The 23,098-nt window shown below is 40.9% G+C and overlaps 1 protein-coding gene across 4 annotated transcripts in view; it reads right to left on the reverse strand.

Annotated features, from left to right (window-relative positions):
• PLIN2 (perilipin 2) overlaps positions 1-23,098 on the reverse strand; it is a 48,173-nt gene that overhangs the window by 1,800 nt on the left and 23,275 nt on the right. For 2 of the 4 annotated variants that reach the window (XM_067316325.1, XM_067316326.1), the window contains exons 2-8: positions 10,253-10,308; positions 9,977-10,172; positions 9,238-9,320; positions 8,444-8,729; positions 7,934-8,118; positions 7,011-7,145; positions 6,024-6,314 (exon numbers count right to left, since the gene is read on the reverse strand). In XM_067316325.1, the coding sequence (XP_067172426.1) occupies positions 6,024-6,314; positions 7,011-7,145; positions 7,934-8,118; positions 8,444-8,729; positions 9,238-9,320; positions 9,977-10,172; positions 10,253-10,282 (1,206 nt within the window). In that variant the 5' untranslated portion in view covers positions 10,283-10,308. Of the gene's footprint in view, positions 1-6,023; positions 6,315-7,010; positions 7,146-7,933; positions 8,119-8,443; positions 8,730-9,237; positions 9,321-9,976; positions 10,173-10,252; positions 10,309-12,151; positions 12,239-12,832; positions 12,917-23,098 lie in introns of those variants that run through there. The other 2 variants (XM_067316324.1, XM_013956441.2) reach the window with 2 other exon arrangements.

The following is a 23,098-nucleotide window of genomic DNA, read 5'->3' on the forward strand; positions in this document are numbered from 1 at the left end:
AGGTTAAACAGTTAACCACTGTTAAGCAGGAATTGCCAGAGACATTAGTGGATACATGGATGTTACACACCTCTAAAAAAGTTGGCTAAGACACTTACGGACTTAAGTCCCAACCCTTAAATCCCATTAGTAGGAGTTAATTTACTTACATCTGATTTTTCAGAAGTGCCTAATGAAGTAATATAGGCACAACCAGAAATTTTCCCCAAGTGAAAAATACACATATGTATAGCTTGATTCATGGTTGGCTTTATTATTGGTGATGTGAGGAATACTCTGAGTCAGGCACAACAGCATTTAACAACTGCTGTGCGTTGACAGGGCTTTGGGTTCTGCACATACGAAGCAGCAATAACTTGAAGAGGCATCTAGGCATTTTTTTAACCTAAGCTCAATGCTGACTGGAGAGGTAGTTTTAGACCATTCCCTAACTGCAAAAAAACCTCACTTATGACTGACTTTCATGAAGGACATTCTGGAAATCTATGCTTTGCCTGCTGTGAAGATATATCTGAAGAACAGAGAACACGAGGAACAGATTACTGCTGCAACTATCAGGTTATGGATACCTAACACTGATGGTGAATTACTCAGTTCCTGGGAGATTAGGTGAATATAGTGCACCAGTGACTTAGAAATACTAATTAAAATAAAATAGAGATTCAGAAGAATTTGAAGAGCATGTCACATATCAGGCACAAGTATGAGTTCAGTGAAATGCCCAGTTCACTCTGGGCCTGAACTTGCTCCAAACAAGATCAGTTATCTTGTTCTCCTAAAAATCTAGAGACACTAGGAATGGGGGAAACCACATCTTTCTACCAGCAAGACTTATCTTGTACTTTTCTGCTTATAGCAGCTTATCTACAACACTGTAATGCACTTAGAGACAAAAATATGTTTTCTCATTACACCACATGATTCTGTATTTCCTATTGCAGTACAAATGGAGATATTTTAACATGTGTAAGATAGGATAGGTCATGGGGAATTTAGAGTCCCTATGCAAATTAAGTTTAAAAATGTGCCCAAATAGATAGCTTAGCCAATCTGTTTTATTCTGTGTTTACACTGAGCAAAGCACATGACCACACTCAGTAACAGTGTCTGATCAGTGATAATTTTCACTATAACCTAGGTTTAAGGGACTTCCATTACACATATCCATGTTGTTCCTTTTGAGAATAGGATAATCAGCCTCTCCAGTTTAAGTTTTCTGCTTTCTTCAGTCTCTTTAGCATACACACTACATGCAGCTGAACTCCTTTACAGAACTGTAAGATGTCCATAGCCATAAAAGGATTTTTGCCCCAGGTGTTGCGGACAAAGGGACCTTCACTTCCATATTACCTTTGTGTTTAGTTGTAGTTTCATTTCATAGTTGATGGGAAGATGAAACAAAGCAGTATATCAATTCTCATAATAAACAGTAAGGCTAGATATGACTCTTCTTCCCATAAGTCTTCCATAAGAGGCAGTTAGATCCTTTGTGCAATAATGCAAACATAGTCCAACACCTTGCTGTCTCAACATCCAAATTTAAATATCAATACTAACATATTTCTAATGTATCTATTTTTTTCTTGCTTAAGACACTTAGAACTGAGCCACTAGCAAGCACCTTGAGATATCTCTTATTCTGTAGTTTTAGAAGCACTCATTTTTATTTTTAGTCATCAGAAATTCTATCATCCAAAATAAATCAAATTTCAATCTTAGTACAAAAAGAAATACATTTAACAAAACACCATGCACAATGGCGAGCAATATGTTGCATGCCAGGCTTTCTGATCATGCAAATCGTCAACAGATAATGCTGGAAAACCAAAGTTAGAATATGTTTTCTCTTTTTAATTAGACGGTTCAGACAAGATTTTTTTGTTACTAAAAAGTTATCTATTTTTAAGACACAGAAATGATTCGTAAGTTGTTTCCAAAACCGTTTAACTGTTTTACTAGCTGTATAGTATTACCATAAGTTGCAGATTGGGCAAGGTATTAATAAAAATATTGTAATAGTAAAGAACGGGAAAGGTTTCAAAAGCTTACCATCTTTCTTTATTTTGAAGACTAGCTATATTTGTGCTGAATTACAGTCTTTATTGAAAGATTTATATAAAGTATATATCCTTACCATCTTCTGTAAGTACTAAGAAATGGCAGAAGTGTTTTGTAATATCATTCTGGCATTAACCTAAGTTGCATTTATTTTTACTGTAGCATTCTATTGTACAGTCTTTTTATAGCTTTTAAACATATATCAGTTTTTATGCAAGAACTTTAAGATGTAATTTGGATTTCACCAGTGCTTATTCTGCTATGAACATGTTATGCTAGGTAGAACTATTTACAAAAATTTTAAATATATGGATTTATAATAAAAGTTTATCAGCAATGATAGAATAATGGTATTATGTTAAATGAGCCTGGAAAGCAGAAGGGGAAGGCTCAATACTGTGAATGATTTTGAGTGAGCTCTTGAAAAGAAAAAATCATTTTTGAATGCTATGGAATCTTATCAGTGATAGTTTTCTCATTAGTATTCTAAACTATACCATCCCAGTTTTTATGCAAGTAGCAGCCTTTGACACTTTTCTCACTTATCTAGTTATGTGCCTTGCCTAAAATGGCATCACCTGTTTCATACCATCTTCAAGCCATCTGGCCCACCTGCTCTTCAAAAAGCTTCTAGAGAGACTCCACACCTCTCATGTTAACCCAAGCTATTTTCTCAAGTGTTTTTAGACTAGGAGCAAGCAAGTTTCTGTGTAGTGTAACTGATTTAAAACATGTAAGTATAGAGAAACAGGTAAAACAGCAGGGACAGTTTGTGAGTAGTGTGTGCCCTGTTAATCTTTTAAAGTTTTCCTCCTTTCATTTTGTTATTTTTGGCAAATATTAGAATGCAGATCAGCTTCATTCCACAGGCTTTCAAATACTGTGGCTAAATAGCAAAGATGTCCGATTCATCCCTGCCTCCAGCAGACATTTTAACAGACATTCTTTCTAACTATGCAGGGAAAGTTTTTATCAGATTTTGTCAGGTGACTTTTAACTAGAACAAAGCCTAAGGCTATGCCATCCTGGATTACCAGCTAAGAAGATATCCACACAAACTACAATTGCATTTCAGTCCAAGCATCCCACGTGGTAGATCTAATAATTTAAATCCAAAATTTGCATTTGATATTATAAACCAGGAACATCCTAATTTGCTGTTGGGCTCTGGACAGTTTTTAAGAGTATCAAACGGAAGTAAATAACTTCTCCCTGCTTTTTATGTACTTTTGTTTAAAAATAATTTTTCAGGAGCCAGTTCAGCAGTTGTTCAGCTCCTTTCATTTAGGTTAGCTCAAGAGAAAAAACAGCAGGTATGGGAAAAACATTATCCAAGAATTGCTAAGGCTTCAAAACTTCTGAAGTCTGAAAATTCAACCCTGTCTTCCTCCAAGGAGGAGTTCCTAATTCCATTGGGGTGTAGAAACTTATTTTTCTGTTCAACTGCTTTCTAAAAGAACAAAGCAGCATGATGCAAGAGTTTGTGTACAGCATTTTTGTGGTTGCCTATCAGTCCAAACACTACATAAGCACTTAACCAGCTATTCTTTTATTCCTGGCTACTGATCACAGGTCAGCTGTCAAAAAGTCCAATAACTTTTACATAAACCATACAGTAATGCATGGTGAGAGAGAAAGAATTTGCAAGACTAGGCTAGTAACTTTTCTCCTAGATTTCTGCTTTATCTGTTTGACAACATTTAGTAAAGCTAGACAGGTACCCATCTCCCGAAGACAGTAGTAAGCAGTTGTACAACTTAACGTAGAACAGAAATATGAAATACTTTTACATTAAAATTGGATGCTGCTGTTTATTTCCAGGCCCTAAGTAGTTAGTAAGCAGTTTGAATATCTTGTTTGATTGATGTATAAACATGGGAATTCCCTTCACTAACTATGAACTGTTCCCAGACACCATGAGCTCCATTCTGCTCCTGAGCTCCCCTACAACAGTAGATGCATTCTACAAACTTTATTTTAAATGGAAATCAAAAAGGACAGTAACTCTAGGTGGACTAATTCTAGATGGAAGAATTCCAGAAAACTTAACTCATGCCCTAACACTGGGAACAGTATCTCACTGTCTCATGTTACTTTTGAGTTAAACATCCAGCTTACAAAAGCAAGTAGTAAAAGCTAGAAATTCCAAAATCTTGGTCTGTAGTCCTCCATTGCCAGGATTTTGTTTAATATTGTGTTTAAACCTTAATAACGTCTTCCTATCACCTAGTTGAATTCTTACTTAACAGCCAAGCCCTCCCCCATTAGAAGGCTAGGCTGTATATGATTTGCTTTAGTACAGATACCTGTGCCCAGTGGAGGTAATATTCCATGTAGCAATGTGCCACCTATTCCTGATTAGGTGACAAACATTGTTTTAAACTCCATTTTTGCTTTACACTATCTGTGGCCTCTTTGAAAGCAGAGGCTAGTATTGCTACACTAAATGGTTGCAATTCACAGTAGCACAGGACATGCATTAGAAACCACATACACTACTTACCTGGACAGCCCTAAATGAACAAAAACTTATTTCTGAGCAACCTAATTCTCTTCCAGAGGAATTCATAGGATTTATTGAGGAACTATTTCACCCAAGTAGCCAAGTGTTAATGTGTGTTAGACACTCAAGCTCAAAAAGGGTAAAGTTAAACAGATTAAAGCTTGTTCTTTCAGTTGAGGAACATACACAGGCTACAGGCGGCAGCCAAAGCAGGTAGTTGGGAGTCTCACACACACAGAGAACACCTACTTTGAAGGCAGGACAGCTTTTTTTTTTTTTTAAATCCATATTCTTCTCCAGTCACTGTTAGAACATCCATCAACTCACAAGCTAGATCATCAACAGGTAACAGTAAGCACCAAAAAGCAGCAGTACAGTTAAGACTCAGTGGAAGGATAGATAGGAACTCAAAGGGATGAAAGCAAATGCAGCAGCATCTGCTTTATCTACATACACACACACATACACTTTCAATATGTGTCTACTTCATTTGCATTTCAAGCTTGCCTTCTCCTGGACCCAGTCTGCAGGAGTCCCAGAACAGCAAGTTATATTTATTTTAGACACCATTCAAATAGAGACAGACTTTGGCAGCTGAAGCATTTATTGCTAACATACAAAATGAATTACAAAAGATCACTACAGAAAACAGCAGGCACCCCAATACAAACAGCATGAATCTTGTTTTTATACTGCATATTAAAAAAAAGAAGTGAGCTTTGATAATGATTTGATCAGGTTACTGTGTAATACAATAGAAAGTTTATATAGTTAATATTAGCAATGTCACAGCATTTAAGTAACTCTGGCTGACTCACTCAAGAAACCTCACTTTCAGCTTTGGAATTCTGCACCGGCAGAGCTATTTTTCATGAATCACATGGTAGTGCAATCTGAGACAGCTGCACAGTCAGATCCTTAATAATCAAATGCTTGATGTGCAGCAAGCATGGAATTCAAGTGTACTGAGCTAGACTGCAGGGCTTTTAAATGCATGTCAAAGCATGTAAGGCTTTTGTATTATTCCGATTCAGATTAAGCAACAAACCAAGCGATTTTAGCCATGGTAGATTTCATTTGGAGAAATGGTATTTAATAAGCATGATGAGGTTTCTTAACTTGACAAACAAGGTGTCTTGACAACTGTAAGCTGCTGATGTTTAGGCACTTCAGGACAGTTTTTAGAGAGGCTTTACTAGACAGGACAACACAGCCCATTTGTGGGAGACTGTCCTTTCTTTTAATCATTTCCCCACTCCCATGTATGGATTCTGTTCCAAGGTATTTGACAGCTACAGTTGTTAGAGTCACTTGTTTGATCAGTCTACAGAGTACATGTATGCTATGCACTTTATTCAGTAGCATGTTCAGGCTGTTTGTCTTCCTGGCTGGAATTTTTCTCCCCTTCACCTTTGCTCTCAGCATGCTGAATGCCAGCCAATTCTGGGTAAAAGGGACCTACCAGCCAGTTAAGCGGTGTGTTGTTAACAAGATAATCCATCACATCATCCAGAGACTCCTTCATTTTCTTCAGTTGTCCTTTGCTAGCGGTAAGGAAGCTGTCTGACAGTTCTTGGAAGGAAGTTGCTGTCCGAAAGCTCTGGTAGACATCACCTGCCATTGACCCAACACTGTAAACCTGGTCCTGCACATTCTGTGGAAGCCCCTGTATGCTTGAAACAAGTGTGAGGCAGGTGGTCTGAAGCTGCTGAGTGAGGCTTCGTGCAATAGCTAGAGTTCTTGACTCAATGTGCTGGAAACAAAGCATAAAAGCACATCAGTATCTTGATATCACTTTAGTAGCTTTATGTTGAAGATGTATCAATGAATGAAGAAAAGGGATGTAGGCAAAATAAAGCTATAGCAGATAATAAAACAAGGCTTAAGTCAGAGACAGAACTTGAGAGTACTTGATATTTCTTCAGTGTTCAAGTACTTTGTAGAGCAGAAACACCAGTAGCTTCTCCCCAGCATTAGATAAACAAGCTCTTGTTTCAGCTCTGGATAACAAGCCACAGCAGGCAAGTTTATTCCAGTCAAAGACTCATTGTTTAAAGCTATATACATAATCCTCAGCAAGTCTGTGCCTCAGACTGCTTTATGCAACAAACCGGTATTTCTGGTCCGGCCATCTCAAATGAGTGAATCCAGCCGATCTAGATATTAGTATCCCAACATGTTCACAGGCTAAACAGGACGAGGTTTCTCCTGAAAGGAGAATGGACCCCAGAGTGCTTGCAGTAAATAGAGGACTCCCAAACTGTTAAGTGAGACTATGTTTCATAGTTGTCACTGGCAACTGCCCTAAGCTTTAGCATTAATTCCACATTTGTACATGGAATACATTATGCTGTTAAGATGCTGTGTACCTTTGGGACAATGAGTTCTTAGAGATTACCTTGACAGTATACAATCCATTTATTTCTGATATGCATTTACACCTATTTACCTCAGCACTATGCGATTCATCACCATCATTTTGGCCTGTATTTTTCTTCCATTCTACCCAGGATTGATATAGCTTTTCCTGAGCATCAAGAAGTTTCTGATTGGCACTATTCATGTTCTTTCTGGCATACTCGATCTGAAATACAGTCAAAGGAGAAGTGAAGCAAAGAGTCCCAACAGTTTTATTAGGGCTACCCTACTTTACCTACCCTGTAACCTCTTTTTTAAATACTCAGTTTAAGATAAAAGGCTTTGGGGACTATGAGAATGTATTCCTGCTCTTCAAAGAAAAGTGAAAACTAGAAGCAGTTTTAAGACATCTTCCAGTCTACCCCTCTGCCTCAATTATCTTAAAATCAAGTTTATTTTTCCTCCTTTGCTACTAGCCTCCTGCACAAGGAATTGAAAATGTAGAGGGTCAGGACTCTTTATGAACAGTTGTTCCTGTACATAAGGACATGTTGCTAGGATCAGACTACTGAAGAATGCAGGAGTGCTCAGAGATGCCTCACAGCAAGAAGCAGAGCAAGAACATAAACAATACTACAGTTTATTAGCAGAAAGCACTGAAGTGTTCCCAAATTGCACAGAACTTTCCTAACTGAACAAAGCCCATAGGTATTCTTTATCAAAATTAGCTCTCTAAAAGAGGGATGTCTTTGTAAGCATGTTACTTTACTTCTGCAGTGCTTAAAAACTACAGGCAACTGCTGGTTAGTTCACGGCTCAACCTGACTGAGTACCTTTCCAGAAAGGCAGCGAAAAGCTTTGAATGAGATGTGCTTTAATACTTAAAAATAATGCCTTTGATCTGAGAGAACAGTCAAGAGTTCTCTCATGTGACTAAGTGTGGGGGGTTTTTTTAATACAGTAAAAATATGCCAACATCTGCTTTTTATACCCCAAATAAAAGCTTAAACTTACCAGATTAACAGTGTGGTTGAGCTGAGAGATTGCCTCCTGGCTTCTGTGCTTAGCATCTCTAACTTTGTTTAAGGCTTGTTGGTAGGCACGTGCACGAACCTTTGAAGACAGGGATCCTAGTCTAACATAGTAACTTGGCTTTTGAACTCCAACTTCAAATCCTTCAACTTTTGCAGCTTCTTGCTCTAGACGTGCAGAAAGAAGAAAAAAATATATACCAGTAGAAGAAACTTAGAGGTCTGAGAAAATTTCAGTTGTTTAGTAATGACTGAATGCTGGACTTTTTTAGCACTGGGTAGGCCGAGAGTCCACTGTATGTTAAACTCCTTCCTTGCTTTCCTCCATTCTGCTTCCCTCCCAAGAAGATGCTATTACAACCAGCAAGGCAGAAGTTGCCTTGGGAAGATAGTGTTAGCAGCTGACCCTCCCCACTATGACCATCTAATAATGATTGCCTGCTTCTCTCCAACAGAAGCATTCCAACAAGATCAAGCCTTGAATTTTTCTTACCTAGCTCCTCTTCTGTAAGTGGGAGATACTGGTCTAGAAGAATCTCCGATTTAGTGAGTGCACTATCCACTCCACTGCTAACCATTTGCACCACACGACTTCCCAGGACAGTGTTAATGCTGCCATTGACAACTGACTTGGTCATTTCTACACTGTCTTGCATTGCTTCTTTAGTCTTGTCCACAACTCCAGTGATTTTGTGAGCAACAGTTTCCTTGGCACCAGTCACAGTGGTTGTTACAGCTTCCCGGGCTCCAACAACTACATCCTTGGCATTGGCAACAACCTGCCAAAGAAAATAAGTTGATTCACTTTCATATTTGCTATGAAGAACTATATAATCCAGGTACAAGCTTTAGCATAAGCTTGTTTCAAGCCAGTTATTTAGGAGAACTCTGTGCTGAAGACATATGGACAGAGCAAAATAAGATATGACTGTCATGCAGTCTTCAGCTCAAAACTCTTCAGTGAATGTACTTTAGACAGTTTGCTTCACACTGACCAGGAAAAAAGAAAATGGACCCAAATCTTAAAAGATGAGTACCAGTGAACAGCAGCTATAGATACATTAAATGGTAAGCTACTAAGAAACTGAAGCTTAATGACCTTGCAAATGTCAGACTGCTCTACAGAAATATCCTCCACTTCCTCACTGAGGCATAGCTGTTTCTCAGTCTTGGTTAATTAAATCTTCTTCCCTCCTCAACTCCCCCCCCCCAACACACACACTTTAGTGATAATAGAAAAGAGTGTCTAATTCTTCTACTTTCATATGCATATTACAGAGGTCTTACCTTGTCAGTGGGTTGATTCAGTATAGGCAGTCTCTCTTCAATTTTGTCTAGACCCATACACGCATAGTTGTTGGCAACTACAACTAGAAGAGAAACAAGAGTTATTGGGTTTTACTCTGTGTTTCACCTTAGTATAAATAACTGGTAGATAATTCCTGTGGAAACAGAGCTTGTGCTGTAAAATGCTTAAAGTAGTTTCTTCCTTTTTTCAGTAAGGTTTGAGGTTGCATAGGCCTACAACAAGGCAGGTTTTCAGAGTCATAATCAAGCACCTGGAAGCAGAGAAAGCCCTTTCAGATACCTTACAAACAACCTTCAGCATAAGCCAAAGTATCTGGCCTTCTGCCATTTAGTGAAAATAGGCCCCCTAGTTAGAACAGCCTTGCAACATAGTTGCCAGGTTTCACCACAAGCCGCCCTCTGAAGTAAGAGAAAAGTACAAAGTAGCATTTGAAACTAGGTGAAAGGTTAGGTAGGTGTTGCACAAGAGACTATATAACCAAGCTATCTTGCAAATCAAGCGGAGCCAGTCAGTTCAGTCTTAAGAAAGCCGCAATCTGCTTTGTCTCTAGACTGTTCTCGTTTTAATCATACCCATCTAATCAGTTACTCAACAAGCAAGACAAGTTTAGTCAGCTATCTGACTCAGCATCCTAGACCAGCATGCCTATGCCAAACTAAGCACATCTGAGTATATAAAACAATCCGTTGAATTAAAGGCAGCCCAGCTCTGTCTTACTTTGTGGTTCCAGCTTCTGGATGATAGGCATAGCACTCGTCATGGCTACTGAAGTAATTGTCTTCACTCCTTTCTCTGCCATCTCACATACTGACTTCAAATAAGGATGGTTATCCTTTGTGGTGATATAAGCTGTGGACACCATATCATAGGTGGAGCTCACCAAAGGAAGGTTGACAACCCTTGATACGACATTCTGTTTAAAGACAAATAAGTTAGTTGACTCCTTGTTTTTCTGAACTGCACATAAGAACTGCTGGACTAACTGAAACATACCTGCTGTGGATCAATTGCTGCTAATGCCATTTTGAAGATCCTGAATCTCAGATAGACTGTGAAAAAAAAAAAGCATAACAGAGTTAAAACATTCTCATAACCACTTCATCAAATCACCACACTTTGAAAGCAGCAATCCTTCTGTAATCAACCCCATGGATCAAAGGGATTAGGACATTCACATTCTCATATGCAAGAGTTGCATTATATTGTAACAGTTTAGAAATCCAAAGCTTTGTTGCCTAACTACTTTCATTTCTTTGAGCAATAGTAAGTAAGGCACATGCATGAGAGATTCTGAGCTACAATGGTTCATTATAGAATTACCAAAGAGTTACTTACTCTTGGGTTACTTTGTTAATTGTCTATTCTTTAGGTGAAATACACCCACTTCAGTTTATCTGTTGAACCAGGATGAAGAAAAACCCAGTGAACATTTGAGTCAGCAAGTCACTTAAACTAATGCTGGAGGCTTAAAGAATCCACCCCTTGTATATGTTTAATGAGATTAGATTTTACATTAACATAAAAGACTCTTGACAAGCTTGAAATTTGTGTAGTCCCTGTTGTCCAAACCTTGAAAACATTTTGGAAGCTTAAGGTAAAGTGCACATTTCACTAACTTCAGCTCAATTCTCTTACAAGGCATTCCACCAAAACTCAGAGAGTTCATTATCTCTAATGCCGTGTCTGATAACTGAGCAAGGCTCCCACAACTTAGCTTGCTCTAAAGCTAGCATTTCTGTAACATATAGGTCATAGAATTCACCCGCTACAGAAGATAACTCTTCTTCATGCTAGTTTAGAATTCACTATTGCCCAGCCCTGAAACAGACAGCAGAGAGCAGCCATCCATCAAGTCTTCACTACTCTCAGCTCTTTTCTGATGTGTTGTCCTATAGAGAAAATACTAACAGCTCTCTCCATTAAAAATAAATAAATAAAATAAAGGAGAGGGGAAACATATAATCTAGCACCACATAAGGACAATACACAAATATGACTACACAACAGCACACTATCATGCAATGTATGTACACAGCCTGAACTAAATCTGCAAGAAGCACTTTTTGCTTTCTTTCCTATAGCAATTTAAACTCCCTGTAGAACCTGCACAGGTCAAGGGAACAGAGAGGTTTGCTGAACATCAGTCCTTGAGGGGAACATGGAGTCCAGAATCTGAAGGTTTTGCTTTTTGATTTGTCAGAGTCTGACAGCAGCTTCCATTTCATATGTACACAAATGTTACCACAGAGGAGAAAATTAATGCTCTTGTGGTGAACTACAGCTTTTCCCTAGTTGCATAAGGGGGAACAAGGACAAAGGCGTGCAGTGAACATTTGAGGCATGGCACACATGCCCCACACAAATGGCTTAATGTAACTCCTGTAATGTTATCAACCACCATATATAAAACATGTAAGCATGTAACAGACACGGGTTCCAGGAATAACAGAAAAGTTTTCTTTCCAGCTCTCAAGTACTGAAAGACCTGCCTTCCTTCTCTCCCTCCCCCCCCCCCAAAAAAAAAAGTCAGCTTTGCTTGATATAGTGGAACCTTTCTCACACAGTATTACAAGTCAGATACTTAAAAGGACAATTACAGTTAACTTTGAATTGCAAGGCATGCTGTAGGACACGGAAAGCGGCTAACAGCACAGAATCTGACCTCTGAAGGAGAAAGGATCCTTACTTTAAGGCTTATCTAATGTTTGTAACATCTCATCCAAAAGATCCATCCACACATGACACAAATTTGGATTTTACACCCTAAGGAGTTAGACTAGCTTTGATTCAGTTTTAAAAATGCTTAAAGCCTCTGAAACTATAGACACAATAGATACAAAAGTTATGGAGAATTTAGAAGATTCTTGAACACAGTTTCAGCTACTTAATGACCTCTGGTGAAGAGTCACATTGACTTGACCAGAGGAGTTAACTGAGACATCCGAGTCAAACCCCATGGCACGAGGGTGTATTTCAGAGACAGCACAAGACCCTGAACGGGAAAATGAATAAACTGAGTGAGTCACAAGTTTCATTTCTACTTCCCCTCCCTCCCCCCCTGCGAGAGGGAACCAAAAAGCAGAACAGCACGATCAGGCCACCCCGAAGAGGTGAGGGAAATGATCCGGCAAATTGTGGTGCCCAAGCGGGGCAAGGAGCCCCAGCTTTCGGGCACCTTCACGGCCCTCTCCAGGGACGGGAAAGCCCGCCCGCCGCCGCCGGAAAGTCTCAGGACCTTCTAGTCCTGGGAGCGCCTTGAACAGCCGGCCGAGCCCGGGCGCCCGACGACGCCCGGGGCTGGGGAGGGAGAGCGGCAGCAGAGGGGCTGCCTGCAGTGAGGCGGCCGAGCGCCGCGCCGCGCGACCGGGGCTGGGCAGCGGCGGCCGCCGCGCCGCCACGGGCTCCACCATGTTGCGGAGCCAGCCCCGCGGGCGGGCGCGCCGCCGCCGCCGCCACCACCACCACCACCATCATCATCATCGTCGTCGTCGCCGTCTCGCTCCCCGCCTCCTACGGGTCACGGCGCCGCGCCAGCGCGGCCGGTGGCAGCTGCGGCCGGGCGGCCATACTCACCCGGGGAGGAGGAAGAAGATGGTGCTGCCCGCAAGCTCAGCGCCGCCGACCAAGGAAGCGCGGCCTCGCCCCTCTTTATGGGGAGCGGAGCGGCCCCGCCCGGCCGTCCTCTCGCGAGAGCAGCGTGCATCATGGCCGCCGCGTCACCCGCCGCCGCGCGGCCGTTAGGCGTCGCCGCCGGGCAGTAACGGCGGGGCGCGGGCAGCGGGGGAGGGAGCGGCCGCTTTCAGCGCCTGCCTGCCGGAGCGGGGCTGGCCGGGTCCCCCGGCGGGCTCGCTTCCTGTCGGCGGCCGCCGGGCGCCTCTCCGCTGACTCCGCTGTAGCGCGAATCCGCCTGGTCGTTAAAGCTCGGTGCACCGTTGTACTGAACCGTTGTACGGTTCATGCTGCTTTCTCAAAACAATGCTTTGCAAGGGTTTGGCCTAGGTGTTGTTCCACAGGGCTGACAGGTGTCCTGTTCTGTGGACAGAGTCTGTCTCCCGTGTCAGCCCTCCGTGCCTGGCAGGATCCTGGAGACCAGAGGAAAGATGGAGGGAGTTCACCTACAAAGCAATTAGCTGAGACCAAGATAAGTGAAGCTCAGTGTTATTCTAAGCCACTGACAGACTTGAAGAACAGAAATTTACTCTTCCATGCTCTGGTCAAACAGCTTAGCAAGAGCATAGGTCCTCCTCCAGAAAAGAAATCCCATTAAAGGAAATTCTTGTTAAACCAACCTTGCAGAAAACCAGCTCTTACTACTCTAATATAAACATACTGAACAATAGTTGATCTAGGCTTTCAGACAAGATATCTAGATCCACAAATAGTTTTGTCACGATATATTATAAACAAAATCCCATCTCTCTCCTCTCATGTAAATCATTCAGGCCAACTGTTTGGGGAAAGAATGAGGCAAAAGATATATCTGTCTTGGTCTTAAATTAAGAACTAATTATCTTTTTTTCTTCCCCCAGCACCTCTTAACCAGGAATTATCCTACATAAACTGAAACATGGAATGAATTGAAACTGTTAGTCTATTGATTCTGAGACTGCCACACAATTAAATATCCTTAAGCAAGTTCCCGGTTTGAAAGACAAACTAGTTTCCAGTCTTCTGCTACATTATAGTATCAGTTAAGCATACTCATGGAAAATCATCTCAGCAGATTTAAAGATACATTTGGTACGCTGCAACTTCACTTTTATCAGACAAACCAGATCCACAGCAGTTACGGATACCAAATAGGTAGGGAAAGGTAGTCTTGAGAAAAGGTTCAAATACATATTTACAGTTTAAGCTGTATTTAGTTTGCTGTTAGCAATATTGTGTATGAACAAAACAGTCTGAAGAAGGATTCAGGCCTCAAGGGTAATCATGCACTATAAATACGTATAAACAAATTCTTCTTGAGCCAGCCATTTTGCACAATTTTTTTCTCCTACATGAAAATTTAGCTTCCTTCCTGGAAAGCTTTATTTGTTTTTAAATGACAACAAACCAGTTTATCTCTAAGCCAAAGAATACTGAGAGCTACTTATGCTGTCTCTGCACTCTAAACAAAGTTGGCCATATAAATTCTGTTTTAACTTCCACTGCTCAAAATTTTTTCTACCTAGCAATGCAAGTTCTTCCAATACAGAGTATAGTAAGAAGTATCATTTTCTGCCCAGGATGGGGAAGGAGGCATCTTTCAAACTGACTACCAAGAGCAGTCAGAGCTCTGGATATAAGGAAGAGAAGACAACCTCTTGCAAAGACTCAATAGCAGAAGATACAAACCACCTCTTATTATTCACTTGTTATGTATCTTCACATGTTGCAGTGCTAAAAAACATCCCTCATCCACAGCTGCAGACATTCTAATTCTTGCTCCCAAAGAACACTCTTTTCCTGGGTTGGGGAGGGATCTTTTTTTAAACACATTTCAGGAAGGCCTTCACAGAATGGTAATTCAGTTTTTTGCTGCAGAGAAATTACTTCTCTCTTCCTCTTCCAGAGCAGAACAGATTAGAAGATTATTCTGGAACAAGGAATGAATTTTCACTTCTTTTAAGTGCTTTCTTATGCCTCTATTAGGAACTGTACCAAACACTTTATACACACTCCATTTTTTCTCCCTTCATTGTTATCTGGGACCTCCATTTGTCTTTCACAGACAGTCACATGGCTCCTCAAGTGCAAAACATTCAAGGCATCCTTGACAACCACAAAATGGATTAATCCCTTTTGTCAGAGATGTCCGTACTGTGTTTACAGTATTCTAGGGGTTTTAGTTACTAGCATGTATCATCATTATTTGTAGTATAGGAGTACTTGGGACACACACAGCCTAGGGATCCACTCTGCTAGGATACAATGATTAGAGACAATTACAGGCTAGAATTCAGATTCTGGATATGTTTTTATTCACAACTAGGTTCCCTTCTGCATTTAGATTCAGTGAACTCAGAGGGGCTTAGCCAACCCTCATCCAAAACTCTGAAAAAGTAGGAACTTGCACCATAAGATGTTTGCCTTGGTAACAAGAGTTTGTTTTACTTCTGGGATGGATCGGATTCCTCAGATATCTTAAGAGACAGGTGTCTTCCCAGGCAGGACTGGGAAAGAGAGAGGCAGGAGAGTTTCAAGTAGACCAGCAGTAACAAATAACACAAAAGCATGCCAAACAGCTATCGGAGGAATGCAATAATAGTACATCCTACCCTTCTCTTCCCCTGGGAAAAGGCAGATTTTTATAGATCTTTCATTCTTTCAATCAGAATAATACATCAGCACTTTTATCCATCCATGTCCTTTTACTTAATATTTTAGAATAAAATGTGTACCTATCTATCCTTAACTTCAAGAAAAAAAAAAGTATGAAATCACAGATCAGGCAAATACATCTGTCTCATGGTGCATTTCTTCTTAGCTCATTGTAACTTTCTCTGTGATAGACAAAGCTCAGCTTTCAGTCTCACAAGCCTTGTAACACATCTCCCTGAGGGACAGTAGCAACAGGTAGAATTCAGGTCCTCCAGCTTTTCTTATGACCTGACTGCAGGAAACAGGAGGAGCTCTGCTCCTTTAGCTACAGTGTCAGGGCGCAGCGTGGGCTGGGGCTCCCTGCAGGCTGGGGCACCAGTAGTGGGGGGGGGGGGGGGTTCTGGTGGTGGCAGGGCTGGACCTCACAGCCAGGGCCCATCCCACCACCAGGGTCCATCCCACTGCCCCATGAGGGAGCAGGGCAGCTGGGCACCTCTACAGGATGGAGGAAGGGCTGAGGCTGGGCTGGGTAGTCAGCCCATGAGTCAGGGTCCAGATTACATCACGTGGGGATAACGTGCTGATAAGCATCAGACACAGACCTGTCATGGCCAGGCAGAGCCATGGGGCCAGAGCAGGGCCAAAGCCAGGCCAGGTGGTTGCCCACAGGTCAGGATCGGGGTCAGCATGGCCCATGGCCAGGCAGGAGCTTGGCTGTGGCGGGGTTGGAGATCGGCTGGGCTGAAATGGGGGCCTGGGCCTGGGCCTGGGCAGGGTGGGGGTAGGCTCCAAGGAGGCCTGGCAGGGACAGTGAGGGTTGTGGGTACCCCTCGACAGACATTTCCAGCTGGTTGCAGCTACTTACACTTCAGGTTTGAACCTCAGGAGACTAGGGTATGTCTGTTCACTGTTGGCTAACAAAGTGACAGAGAGGCCAAAGGGAAGAGCAGTTAGAATGCTACAGGGACATGATGAATGGGCTGATATTAGTCTATTAGGAACAGATATAGTCTCACATGGTTAGCCAGAGTTGACTGACAGCTAGAGAGCTAGTGTATTTGCAATATCTGATACAAGGATCTTCACTTGGCACTGTATCTGGTGGTACAAGGGATATCACGGAGACCTAAAAATGTGTGTGTGTGGGGGGGGGGGGACTCAGGGGAGAGAAGAGAATGAAAGCTTCAGATTTCCAACAGATTAAGGACACTTTTACTTAAAAATAGACATGTCTTCACATCAGGATAGCTACTCAGAGTCTCTACTAGGATGACTGTCCAAAACAATGTAGTCAATTTTTACTTCAGTATAAACAGCCTGAGTTAACCCTCTAACCTCCTGGGATAGACTTTGACTACAGATGTTCACATGGAAGTCAGGCAATCTGGTATCATTTTTTCTGTGTATATAAACTGAGATTATCTATAGTTCTGTTTAAACAAGATAATACATAATTATTGCAATAATTAAATTTTGTTCCATGGAAACAGCAGCATTTCAAACACTGTCATGTCAACAGCTGCAACTTACCATCTTTAAAGTTGATAATGCATCACAATTATCTTCAAGTAACACACAGCTGGCCATGATGGTGTCATTAATATCTCAGTGTTACTGCATCTGTATCTAGAATTGTCTTGTTTCAAATCCCAGTCTTGTAAAAATGCATGTATATATTTCATGTATATAATTGGCAATTTAGCAAAATATTTCATCATCTACTTTCAGTTTGTACAAAGGTAATGAGATATGCCCTTCAGTACTTTGCTGAATAAGGCTGTAAGTAATTTCACTGATTTCAACATACCTGTTCACATGGTTGGAGCTCTTGCAGGATCAAAATTGCAAAGACCAAATAGTTAGTGAGCGACATTGGGCAGACAAATCAAAACAATCAAACAGGAGAAGGATTAGAGCAAGAGGAAGAAAAATGTTTGATGAAGAACCCTAGATGTAGTTACCTTCTTTGACAGAGAACTCTGTGTAATCAAGTTATTTGTCCTTTCCAGATTTTGATGACAGGCATTTAGAGTGGTTATTAATACAGTGAGCTCTCTCATCCACCTGCCTCCTGGCCATGCAGGGGCCTTGCCAGCATTCTGTCAAGGTGTACCTTGTAGCTCACTAAGGCTGAAATCAGGCATGCTGTATGCAGCCAAAATGGGAGAAAAAGATACCATGTCCAGCTGCTTGTTACCCCTAGAGAACTATCACTTCTTCAGATTTCCACGCATGATAGCTTGTATAGTTGCTGCCTTGCCTGATTATGACTAAACATTATCATAAACATTTTTAATGGGCATCTTTTTCTAACCCAGGTTATTTTACCTGAGTTAGGAGAAACCATCTTTGTTCTTGGTCTGCACAGGAGAGAGCACAGAAGGATAACCCTCAGCAGCAGTCAAAAAAGTGTGTCCAATTACAGCTTTAGAAAGCTGGCAGTCTTTAAAGGGCTGCCTCCAGCCACAGTTTGAGGTTGTTTGGAGTGAGCCAGAGGCACAAGACAACTCAGGCATACTTTCTGTGCCTTTACCTGTAAAACTTGCGCTTCAGTATTTCTCGGTATGCAGGATTGCCCTAAGGCTACTAAGAACAATAAACTGTTCAGGTTTCCAAAAGATAGATGGTTCAGGGGCCATAACACAAATGATCAAGTCAAATTATTATAATGGTTCCTCTTGCCCTAAAGATTTCTGATATTCAAAGCATGTTTTTCTTTTCAATGTTTATAAAAGTTGCTTTGTCACAAGAGATGTAAGGGATTCTCTTGAACTGGGAGTCAACATACCTGTATGGGACACATTGAGCCTTTTATCTGTGAGAAAATGTGACCCTCAAGGTTGTCTCCCCTCGACTCTCTCACTTTTTCCCTTTCTGATCCCATGTAATCCATTTCTAGGCTTTGCAATCCTGCCTTGCACCCTGCTGTCTTTGGACTTGCAGCTAATTCCTTATCCACTTAAGTTGTCTGTCTCCTTTACTTCTTGGCTCTGGAGATAAGCCTTTTGTGTGTACCTATATGAAAAGCTTTCTCTTGGTCTAAGTTAATCATATCAATAGCTTCCTTGTTGTAACTTACTTGTTTTTTCCCTCACCAGGACAGGCTATTGGATTTGTAAGGCATTAGCCTCCTTTTGTGAGTCCACACTAATTGTCTTTATAAACAATAACATCCTGCTGCTCTGCCCAAAAGTAAAGCATTCCCACCTTCTGCTTCCGAGCAGCACGATTCGCAGGTTTTCTCTTTTGCCTGCTCCATTTCCTCTGGCCTGTGCTTATTTTTTGTGTGTCTTATCTATTTGTTACCTGTTCAAAGTTTATTCTTCTCTTACCTTTACAGCAGTGACTGAGTTAACCTGGTAGCTGATTCAAAAGAGAGGAACTGGGAACTCTAAACTTTTAAAGAAAGCTAAAAGAGAGCAAAAGTACTACCAATTATAAGTAGGCAGGTACCATTGCCCATATAGTGAGTACAGTACCACTCCCACCACATATGGGAGAGGTTTAAATAAAACAGAAGAGGGGACATGGCCAACTCATGTTGGCATGTGATGGACAGGGAGTCAATTACACATACCTACATACTGTACAGGAAATTTTTATTCATTCAGCTATTGTTGTCCATATCCCTTCCAGATGTCTTTCAAAAGCTAGGCAGCAAGATGTTGCCATGATAACATGCAGCACTCTCAGAAAGATCACAGCACGTCTTCATGTCTCATTGTAACATGTATGTTAGAACTCCCGTCAGACCACATATAGTCCTGTAATTTCCAGGCTTTGCACAGTCAAACATGCTAGAAGGGGCCAATGAGAGGAAAGGCAGTCTGTTTTAAAAGACAAATTACTTTATGATGACGTATCAGCAGGGAGGAAAACCAATATTCTATTTATTTGACAACTATCTAGGTATCATTAGTTTACAATACAGAAAATTTTGTGCTGACATTAACATGATCACATTACTGTTCATTTATATTGTATTAACATCCAAGTGACACAGTTAGAGATGAGGATTTTGTTTTGGTAGGTACAACACAAACACAGGACAAAAAGATCCAGACCCTGTTCTAGAACTAAGGAGTAGGTCTGTTATTGGTAGGGGATAAAGAAGAGCAAATGATGAGGATTTAAACTATGTCAATATCATACTCAGTGCAATTGAGAGCACGGAGATGTAACCATAAGCCACCAATTGAAGGTATCTGTGGGGACACATCTGGTGTCATAATTTATAGCTGCCTAAAAGCTGCAAGAGAAACCATCTGCTAACCAGAGGTCAGAGAACTATGTTCTAAAGCATTTCTGACAATGACATGCCTTCTTCACATGCTACACATGTCCTTAAGAAAAGGGCATAGAGCAAGGGAAGCATGGTTAGTACTGCTAACTCAGTACTACTAAAAAATCCCAGCTGTCAGTCTTCAGACTCCTTTGCACTTTTCTTAAGAAGACAGCCGCATTCCAAAAATGTTCCTGTGTGTTTATATGAAATTATCTTGGCTTATTTATCTTTGAGAATGTCATGCTGTTTCATCAACGTTAATTAAAAGTCAGTATTGTAGCAGTTCTTATTTAAAATCAGTGATAACAGTGTTGTTCACGAATTCTCAGCATGATGCATACAAAATACTGTCCTTTCAATATTATGCTGAGTTTCGTACAATTTCTTTTTCAAGGAATTTAGTCTTATTGTGTTTTTTTTTTATAATTAGCAGACCTAAAATGCAGATTCCTACCTATACAAGTATAACTGTTATGTATAACATTAAGCTGCAGAGAATAATAGTTATGATATACTTTAGATGACATGGAAATGACATGGAAACCTTGGGTACAACACATCAAAAGAATTGTGCTGTGACTACACTACCAGTGTATGAAGCTACTCCAACAAGCTTCGCTCACTTCTACATCATCAATGTGCACTTGTTTTTCTCTGTATGTTATGCCTATGAAAAACACATTGCCTATATATAAGGCAATCTTTTCAGTCAGAAATTGTGACATAACCAGTGAACATCCTATTGGTGTATTTGGAACTGCCATTTCAGAAAATATCTGTGAGATTGGGAAGGAGAAGGGGTGAAGAATTATTAAACATGGGCAATTGCTGTGCTAGAAACATGTTCTCATATCAAATATCAGTACATTCTGTTTAACAGACAGAGAAGAAGAATCTCTGTTTCTGCATGAGGCTTTACTTGGCAACTGTTGGTCTGACAAAAAACTGTGCAGCATAATAGTGCAGCATAAGTAATAATCAACCACCGTGATAAAAGCTCTCATGCTAGTGAAGCCTGTATTGTCTAAAAGCAACACCAAGAAAGTTTAAAAAAACACAATAATAGTTTGTTAAATGTGGTGGGTGATCTTTCAGGAATTCATTTTGATAATGTTAGGAATTATTCTGGTGGAGCACATGGGCAACTCTGAGGGTAATGGCTTTAAGTCTCAGGGATCAACAAAAGTGGGACTGCTCTTTAAGAGAAACAGGCCAGGAGCCAAGGGTGACTGCAGCACAGGCAGTGCCCTCAGCAACACAGTGCAGTTGCTGGGTCTGAACAGGGTACTCGAGCAGGGCCGGTTGGTGATAGTAACAGGTCCCATCAACAGTCCAGTAAAGTAATCATCACATGAGGCCAGGAAACGACTCAGCTCCTAATTCAAGTCAGGAAATCCAAACAACAGTTCAGGAACACTAGGAGACAGGAATGGAGATAGGAATACCTACAATGTAGCCCAGGCTACGACTGGGTGCCCAGGTCCTGGGCCCTGAGCAGAGGGTGCATGGGTGAGTCCCCAGTGAGACCAGACAAGGCAATTAATGCCTGTAAGCACACTCATGGCCCTGATATTAAGTTGCAACTGAAGCCCTTAAGAAGTCCTACAGACACAGAGATTCTTGCATTTTCCTCCACATACCTTCTAGGTGTTGATAACAATTCTGGATCAGCTGACAGAATCATAGTTATCCTAGAAATAGAGGGCTAAAAGGTACTTTAAGAAATCATGTAGCTCACTATGTGTCTAAAAGCAAGAGCAATAGTATCTATCATTTCTGACAGAAATCTCTCCAAGCTGTTTTTCAGACTCTGACAAAGTTTTATAACCCACACAGGCAATCTGCAGTGTAACTCTGATGTTTAAACTGAGTCTCTCTCCATACAGTTTAAGCACATTGATGGCTGTTCTTTGCTCCACAAAAATAGAGATCAGGTGTTCCTCTTCTCTTTTGTACACTAAAGAACTTCAGTTCATTCAGCCCTTCCTCTTTGGTCATATTTGTTAGCCTGATGAGCCTCATTCTCTTCAACTAATTCACCTCTTTCTGAAGTACTGTGCTCAAACTGAAACCCTCCTAGCTCAGAGTACACCTTACAGTACCTATTACCTGCATCTCACTATGATATTGACCTTTGTCCTTGTAGCAGAACAATGCTGACCACATGCAGCTAGGCTGTGATCTGTTATAATCCTCAGATTCTTCTTTGAAAAACAACTACCTGACAAATTTTTAATTATCCTGTACTTGTGCAGATGTCTGCACAATGTGGAACATCTTGCACTCAACCTTAGTAAATTTCATCCCATCTTTTTATTTAGACCGTATCTCCAATACCTCCTGTAGGCCATATTCACTTTTAAATCCCTCATATTTCAAGTCATCAATTGTGGAGTATATTTCCTTGTTTCAAGAGGACAACAACCAGGGTGACACCCAGCTTCAGATATCCAGAGCAAAATTTAATGCCCTTCAAAAGTGTTCAGTGAGTTACTGTGACCCTCTACAGGACCTGTTATAATTAACCAGATAGCTTCTGACCCTTGCAACATGAGAAGGTATGACTGAGATTACTCGTTACATAACCTACCTCATTTCCTAAATGAAAATAAAGCTTTTTTGTTCAGTAGCTCTGCAAATATCTAACTATACTTTAGGCCCCACAGTGCTAAATAAGGTGCAACCTATGTAACATAACATACAGCTGGTCAGGATGTAGGAACTAAAAAGGCTACTATTACTACTTATGACAGGTACTGAAAGTGGAAATGACTTATCTGAAGTCACATAGCAGACGACTGGCAATGCTGAGAGCAGAACTGAACTCCACCAAAAAACACATTGCTTCACTGAGCAATAAAACATTTAATAGGGTTGACTTGACAAGTAGCACCCATGCAAGCCCTCACTAATGGAAACACTTTCATTGTCTGAAAACACAAAGATGAGTTAGCTCTCTTCGAAACTGAAAAGTAATCAAAAGTTCCTTTGTTCCTGTGCTTTCTTCTGCACCCTCCTCAAGTTCAACCAAACACTGACTACATCCAAGAAGACTTTTCACGTATTTGGACCCATCATTTCCCCCAGGAGTTTATATCACACTGTACTAGAAATTTTCACATTCAGAGAGCATTTGAGATTGGCGATTGCTTTTTTTTTGAATGAAATCTTAAGCTTGACCACAAAAAATGCAGGCTATATGATTGTGCATATTCACTTAACTTTCTAGAATACATCTATCCATTGTGGCA

The sequence above is a fragment of the Apteryx mantelli genome, chromosome Z, assembly GCF_036417845.1.
Source record: "Apteryx mantelli isolate bAptMan1 chromosome Z, bAptMan1.hap1, whole genome shotgun sequence".
Classification (NCBI taxonomy): domain Eukaryota; kingdom Metazoa; phylum Chordata; class Aves; order Apterygiformes; family Apterygidae; genus Apteryx; species Apteryx mantelli.